The 8131-nt window shown below is 37.9% G+C and overlaps 1 protein-coding gene across 1 annotated transcript; it reads left to right on the forward strand.

The window, feature by feature from the left end:
• Nucleotides 1–512: 512 nt before the first annotated feature.
• Nucleotides 513–3713, forward strand: LOC124556079. Its single transcript, XM_047130106.1, has 2 exons — nucleotides 513–753; nucleotides 3124–3713. The coding sequence occupies exons 1-2, from the start codon at nucleotides 612–614 to the stop codon at nucleotides 3702–3704; spliced, it is 723 nt and encodes a 240-aa protein (XP_046986062.1). The 5' UTR covers nucleotides 513–611; the 3' UTR covers nucleotides 3705–3713.
• Nucleotides 3714–8131: the final 4418 nt, after the last annotated feature.

The following is an 8131-nucleotide window of genomic DNA, read 5'->3' on the forward strand; positions in this document are numbered from 1 at the left end:
ATGCTTTAATAGCACAGTAACGTTACGGAAAGCTTAGGACAAAAAGTGTATACTTGTTCGGCGAGTCGGGTTTCGAAGCACGCACAAGAACGATTTTGCTTAGTATATCGAGGTATTCGTTCTACTATAACTTCCCCTGAGTGCAATAACATTGAGAGACCACTTTATTCATAAAATATCTGTTAAGGTCACAGAAACATGGTCATATATTATGACACCATGACTTATCATTTTACAATTTTGCACTTTCATATTACCAGTACATCTAAACGCAAGAAGCATTTCTAAAACGTCTCAGGTATGCCGAAGAACACCACATGAATTTTAGCTGCAGCAGGTTGCCGTGTAAGTAGGAAACTTTGTTTATCCCCGCTTGCCGTGTTATGTCCTACGTAAGCGACAGAAGCGCGCGACAGCTTCAGGCGACAAAATACAACCGCAGGTGTTGTTACGTAGGTGTCCTACGTGAGCGACATCTGTGTCGCTGCCTGTCTCCCGCTGCAACTGGCGACGTTTGAAAGCAAACGTGTTTGAATCTTGTCGCTTGTAGCGCGCGCGACAGCGGCAGCCATAGTCCAAACTGTACACGGTTTTGTGAGGCAGCAGACAACATGTCGACGGATTTCGCCGAAATTTTAATAGCAGAAGTTAGTAAGAGGCGCTGTTTATGGGATATAAGACAGAAAAACTACCACAATAGATACATATGTGACCAAGAATGGGCGGCTGTGGCCAATGAAATAGGCTCAACAAGTAAGTATTGGTTTATTTATTTTCTTTTGTATGTGCAAATATTCATATTTATGTTATTACAATCTCCAAAAAAAGTTGGTTTTATTGTTTATGATCGTATATCAGTTACAAGTTCATCTCATTGGAGTTATTTCTCTTCTTTTCTGATTCCGTTTTACAACTGTCAAAAAGTTATTTAATATGTATGAGAATTTTTAAATATTGCATTAGAACTACTGTTTAAGACCCATTTTACATTACGTTACATAGTAATGTAAGACATTGGCGTCTGTGATGAAGGTAGCAATTACGTACTTGCACCACTTAAATTTTCTATATTTTATTTACGTAATACACCCAAAAATAGACTTAAGGGATTTGCTTATCATTAAAATAAAGCTTTTCTGAATATACGCTTCAGTTTTGACTTTTATAACGATATGTATGCTGAATATGGGGTGTGCAAACGTAGACATTGCGCTCAGTATCAGATTTCCTTCATCTTTACAAATCCTTGACTCAAAATATTTTCCTTTTTTTCATGGCACATGCCCTACGTTTGCTTTTCTTTTTCTGTATTGTGTAAATACAATGTAAGGACTGGAATAGAAAGTTGTCATGTTCTTAAATATTCCTGAATATTCTGGTATAGTTTGCCGTTCGTTAATTGTTGTAGGCAGTCTCATTAATGTGCGTGTAATGAAATATTTTATTTTTTCGGCAATGTGAAGGAAACTGTAATTATGCTACTTAGTACGAGCCGTATTTTTTAAGTAAGTACCGTTTTGCCACACCGCGGCCGCAGCGCTGCTGTCGTCGTTCTGCGCATGCGCACTGGGTACCTACATCTGTTGTCTACGCACTGACGCCATTACCGTCTGATTCTTCTTTGTTTACGTTGTGTACTGAGTGTTTAAGATGCCTCCGATAATCGTGAGTCCCGCCGACTGTGAAGTATGGGGTGTTAAAAGATTTCTTAGTGCTAAAGGCCGAAAAGCGATCAATATTCATCGTGAGATCTGTGCAGTTTACGGAGAACACATTATGAGTGATGGAATGGTAAGAAAGTGGGTGAGAGCATTTAAACATGGCCGCACAAATGTGCATGATGAACAACAGAGCGGGCGTCCTTCGGTCGTTAGTTAAAGTTTGGTGCAGGAAGTGGACAATAAGGTGAGAGGAAACAGACGCTTTACGATTTCCTCCTTGCGGGATGACTTTCCTAATGTTTCTTGTAGTGTTTTGTATGGCATTGTGACCGAGCACTTGAATTACCGAAAATTGTGTACAGGATGGGTACCGAAAATGTTGACAGATGTGCAAAAAACCAAACATTTAGACAGTGCATTGACTTTCCTTGAGCGGTACCACAATGACAGTGATGATTTCTTATGCCAAATTGTTACGGGCGATGAAACATGGGTGGCCTATGTCACACCAGAATCAAAGCAACAGTCCATGGAATGGCAGCATTCAGATTCGCCCAGAAAAGTGAAGCTTAAGCAAACAATTTCTGCCCGGAAAAACATGTGCACAGTATTTTGGGACAAAAAAGGAGTATTGCTCGTGGAATTTCTGCCTCGTGATGAGACAATCAATGCAGCAGCTTACTGTAAGACATTGCACAATCTGTGCCGTTCAATTCAGAACAAAAGACATGGCAAGATGAGCAAGGGCATCGATTTTCTGTAAGGCAATGCCCGTCTGCATGTGGCGAATCAGACCAAAGATCTCATCACATCTTTTCGATGGGAAACTCTAGGTCATCCTACGTACAGCCCCGATCTTGCGCCCAGTGACTACCATCTGTTCCTGCACTTGAAGAAACACCTGGGAGGTCAGCATCTTCAAGACGATGATGAAGTCAAAACAGTGGTGATGCAGTGGTTAGCAAGTCAGACAGCAGACTTCTGTGAGGAGGGTATTCAAAAACTGGTACAACATTATGACAAGTGCCTCAATATTGACGGAAATTATGTAAAAAAGTAGATTAAGGTACAGGCTTTCATGTAAGAATAAAATTATTGAGATATCTTAGCACATCTTTTTTTAAATTTCAAAATGGTACTTACTTGAAAAACATGCCTCATATAATTAAGAAGCCAAATATTTAGCTCACTACTTTTCAATGGTACTTAAAAATTAAGTGGTATATAATCTGTAGAATAACAAGTTTCACTTTCATCTTATTCTCTATCATTTTTGATCAAGTGAAAAACTGAGGACATTTTCCTTTCATTTTGGCTAATATTTCCAGATATACTGCAGTTGTTTTACATATTCCTACTTTCATCTCAGCATAATTAATGGGTCACATAATACAATGAAAAATATAAATCCACAGTCCCAAAGATAACTTTTATTACATATTTGCTTATCTGGTTTCAGAAGACTACGCCAAAAACAGATGGAAATCCCTGAGAGACTGTTTCCGAAGAGAACTGAAGAAGAAACCAATATCATCATCAGGTGATGCAGCTAATCCATTGAATAGCAAGTGGTGTTATTTCCAGGCACTAATGTTTCTGAAGGACATAATGACACCAGGAGAGACTGGAACAAATGTGGCACTTGAATGTCAACAATCACTGTCATCAAATGGTGACTGTGACACTGAAGTGCCAGAAACTGATCTTGGTGAAAGTATAGTCTTTGATGGCAATGTTGATTGTGTTGTGACCGAGGAGTTCCTGCCCAGCATAGGAGACTATAACTCTCTGGCTGCCACATCACCACCTCCACCGTCACTGACACGGTCAGCAAAGAGAAGACAATCTGCTAGTTTTGAGAGAGAACTGCTGGAAATGGAAGTGAAAAAGATAAAAATTTTGGAGTCACAAGCCGAATGTGAGGACAGAAAGTTTTTGTTGTCATTAGTACCTTATTTCAAACAAATTGAACCACTACAAAAATTAAAAGCAATGGGGCAGATTATTGATGTACTGAGAAGCAAAATGTCAAATAAAACATAGTACAAACAAGTGTCTTTTTTTGTCTGTAACCATATATTGTATCCTGCCATTCTAGTTTCAGCGAGTCAAGGCTGTGGATCATAACTACCATTATAGTTTTTGTTAGTGACATGTATCTGCTATAAATTAATCACAACATTTTAAAAGCACTGACCATGATGGTCTCTTTGTTTGCATTTTCATAAATTTGTACAAGCTCCTATTAGAAAGCATTCTCAGAATTTTGTTGTCATGTGCTGTTGAAACAACGAGACACAGGTCACGATTTATATAACTTAGGTTAAAGTAGTACAATACATTGGGGATAGATTAAATCTGTTAAGTAAACTGATCTGCAGGAAGACCAAGTAGTGATGTGGCAAAAAGGTTGTGGGAATTTGTACGTGAGTATATTGGGATAAGTGTGTGTATATTTCAAGACTGGAGAATGTATTGGACTGAGGCAAGATATTAAACATGTAGACTGCAGTTTTCAGCAATAAATGTGGGGAAAATGCCACATGTCTGAAATATCTTAAGTTGATCTGCACTTGGACCAAGTAGGGGTGTGGCAAAAAGGTTGTGGGACTTTGTACATGGGTATATTGGGATAGCTGTTTGTATATTTCAAGAATAGTGAATGTTTTTGTACTGAGGCCAGATATTTCTACTAGAGGATGGCAGTTTTATGTAACAGGAGCAGAGAATATGACACATTTTGGATATTGTTTGAAATGTAGTAGGTTTGTTGGACTGCAGTGAGACAAACAGATGGTGGTTTTCTGTCATCCATCATGATCCATAGATTCCATCAGGGAGGAGAACCTTCAGGAACGTGGAGCAAATCAAGATATACACTGTTGTTGGTGCATGCACTGTCTGCACAAGGATCTTTATTCCATTTCTTATTTCTGGGTTCCGTGTTTATAGCCACTGGATTACACAGAGCGTTCCTCTACCCACAAGATACTTTAGTGCCAGAAGTTATCCAGTGTTTATCTTTTTGTTCAGTTTTGTCCTTGTTTTATTGTCAAAAAACGAGATTAGAGTTGTTCCTGGAATATATTTAAGAAAGAATTAAAGTTACCATTAACATGCTTTATTAATTTCTCCCCTACATTCTTTTCATAACTTCTCTCTATGGTGATAGTCATTGCTAATGGTACTGTGATATAACAGTTTTGGTATGATCAGTGCCCAACTGGCCAGTAAATTTTATTGATAACATTTGAATATCATGGTCAGATAAATGATTGACTGTAGGTTTTACAGATAAGTAACTGAATGTTGTAGGATTTGGAACCAAATCGTCAGTGGCTCATTCACAGTCTCATTCAATTGTCATACAGAATGACACTGTGGAAAATAATATAAAGATGACCATGAACATTCTCAGGAATTAAAAGTGCTAACAGTTTTCTCATTGGTAAATATGTTTGTGAAGATATATATTTATGCACTAGTTAGTAATGAAAACATTCTAGTATGTTTTTAAATGAAGTTTATTCCAAATTTCCATTTTTTAGACTATTAACATAATTACAAAGTGCATTTCTGATATTTGTTGCCTCTCGACATGAATATTTTAACCTCACTGAGCTACGAACATTTGTTCCCACTCTTGATTCAGTGACTGTGTTAAATGTGGAGTCAACACCTTCTTTGTCAATAATAATATTATGCAGAACAGTTCTTGCTTGACCGCTACGGTCGCAGGGTCGAATCCTGCCTCGGACATGAATGTGTGTGATGTCCTTAGGTTATTTAGTCTTAAGTAGTTCTAAGTTCTAGGGGACTGATGACCACAGATGTTAAGTCCCATAGTGCTCAGAGCCATTTGAACCACAATATTTGCCACTGTTGTTTTGCCAACCCTGAAGGAATAGGAGAGCTGGTGAAATGACACTCCCATTGCATAATACCTGAAGGAAGAATAAATCTTTGTTTGCATACAGTTTTTGCTTTGTAAAAGTAGTATGTCTTAAATTGGAACAGGTATTCTGTAATAATAGCTTTCTCTACAGACACTTATTTCCTGTCAACAGAAGAGTAATAAACTAGTATCATAAAGAGGAAAAGATGGGTGACTGGTGAGGTACACCATACAACAAATAAATTGAAAATGTATTGAGACCTCTATAAGCGAAGAAACACTGCCGCATATTATCCTTTGTACAAAATAAAAGACAGATGACTGCAGCTTCAGCAGAGGAACAAAAACATTATTCATTAACGTGGCAGTCGACAAAGGAGATAATTACTCAAAAAGACTTACATTCCTTTACAAATGAAAAGTGAGAAAGTAACAAAAAGGGCAGAGGACATCTGTTTACTGAAGGATAGCAAAAGTGATGTAGATCTTGTAGACATAGCAAGCACCTTTGACAGATATTTTGTAACTGCAGCAGAAAATTTGATAAAGCAAAGAGGAAGCACTGCTAACGATTGAATCTGTAAACTAGTATCTAGTACAAAACTATCATTTTATAAATCAATGTATGTATGTAGTGCTCAAAACTGAAAAAGTGGAATGGATATATTAAATTCAATGGACACAATTAAAGAAATAAAAACCACACATTTTTTATGAACTGTTATAGACAAGCATTTGACTTGGGGAAGGACATATGTACTATGTAAAAAGATAAACACACAATGGAAATTCCTGGGTGGAATAATATATGAAATAAGAAAAAGGAACCACTTATCTATAGATGGCTGATGGGTGGAGTATAGACACATACAAGGGAAAACAGTCTATACCCCACACCTCAGTCATCTGTACGTGAATGGTTGCCTTTCTTTATTTCATGTAAGGCAAAGACGCAGAGTTTCATGTACAAAACAGTATACATTGTGGATGATAAAGTTCTCAGGACAATGTACTATGGATCTGTATTCCCACATCTGTCCTAGTCAGTTCACATATGATGAAGTGTAAAAGATACATCCTTACAAATATTTGTGAAATGAGAGTAATGATAACCTACTCCTACACAAAAATGTATTCTCGTGACTACATAGACTTCATAAGAGGAAAGGAAAATTATTGCATATGACAGCAAAATTTGAAACTAACTGCGAATTTTCCAGATTCAGCAGGCAAAAGGTATTTTTATTAAGCTATCAAATCAATCAAGGAAGAAAAAGATTGAATTTTTTAAGTGATTTAACTTTTAAGTGTGATAGAAAATGTGTAGTAACCTCATATGTGCCCGTAAAAAATAATTCTCTTTTCTTCAGTGTATATAAATTGTAAAGTAACATGGTAAATGCAGTCAGAACAGAGATGTTCATCTGTCTTAATCTCTGTGCCTATAAACTTGTATAACACATCCTATACTCTCAACTGAAAATTGTAAGCTAACGTCCACAGGCAAAGAATAAATGAACTTTTATGATAGTCACGCTAGCAGAGAATATTTTGGTACTTTGCAGTATGAGTTTATCAAATATGTAACCATTTTGCCATCAGTTCGTAGAACATTCTTTATTGTCGACGTAATTTACGCAACATAATATCCGCTAGCATTGATTTGAAAGAAGTAAATTAGTAAAAAAACGTAAAACAAAAATCCAGTGCTACACAGTTCATGTTACATTTTGAAAGTACATACTAGTATGTGGTAGTAACTTACATTAGTGCAATTATCAGCCTTTCTTCCATGCTTATTGGCCGCTGAAAGTTGGTGGCTGCATGTGAAATACACATCTTTAAACCACTGACGAGATAATCGAAGGTATGTATGTTCATTCTTGTACATTCAAAAAATTTGTTTGGTGATCGTCGTAACTCACGATATAATTGATGGAATTCGCCATGGAAACTCCTTGTTTTATAGATTTCATGTACAGTGCTCCTTTGACGTCTTAATTTCCTAATTACAATTAATTTTGTTGCTGTACTTTCGAGCAACAACATAACTATACGATTTGTGGGCGCCCTGATTCGGAAATAGCTGATTGGAGCTTGCAGTAGTTTGTCGCTCGCACGCAGGACACCCTCGCACGTCGCGTGAAGAAGCGAGTTGTAGCAGGAATGTCGCGAATCCGGCTGTCGCGCGCTGTCGGTCGCTTCTGTCGCTTACGTAGGACATGGCCTAAGTGACAGTAGCGACTGACAGCGCGCGGCACCTTCAGGCGACCAAACACAACCGCTGGTGTAGTTACGGAAGTGTCCTACGTGAGCGACATCCGTGTCGCTGCCTCTCTCCTGCTGCAGCTGGCGACGTTTGAATTCAAACGTGTTTGAATCGTGTCGCTGCAGCACGCGCGACACAGAGCGACAGCCACGTGTCTTCTTGGCAAAGCAGTGGAGCGGACGGGACGGCAGCTATGATTTACTTAACATCCGATTTTAAGAAAACTGTTCGGTGAGAAAAATTTGATTCTTCTGCAAGCCATAGCTTGATATCCTTAATGATAAAGGTGAGAATTTATTTTCGATA

Source organism: Schistocerca americana, chromosome X, assembly GCF_021461395.2.
Source record: "Schistocerca americana isolate TAMUIC-IGC-003095 chromosome X, iqSchAmer2.1, whole genome shotgun sequence".
Taxonomy (NCBI): Eukaryota; Metazoa; Arthropoda; class Insecta; order Orthoptera; family Acrididae; genus Schistocerca; species Schistocerca americana.

Bases quoted from the DNA above. Each gene is read 5' to 3' on its own strand.
- LOC124556079 (XM_047130106.1), top strand. From the start codon at position 612: ATGTCGACGGATTTCGCCGAAATTTTAATAGCAGAAGTTAGTAAGAGG. The intron at 754-3,123 runs GTAAGTATTGGT...TGGTTTCAGAAG, and splicing joins CAATGAAATAGGCTCAACAA to ACTACGCCAAAAACAGATGG.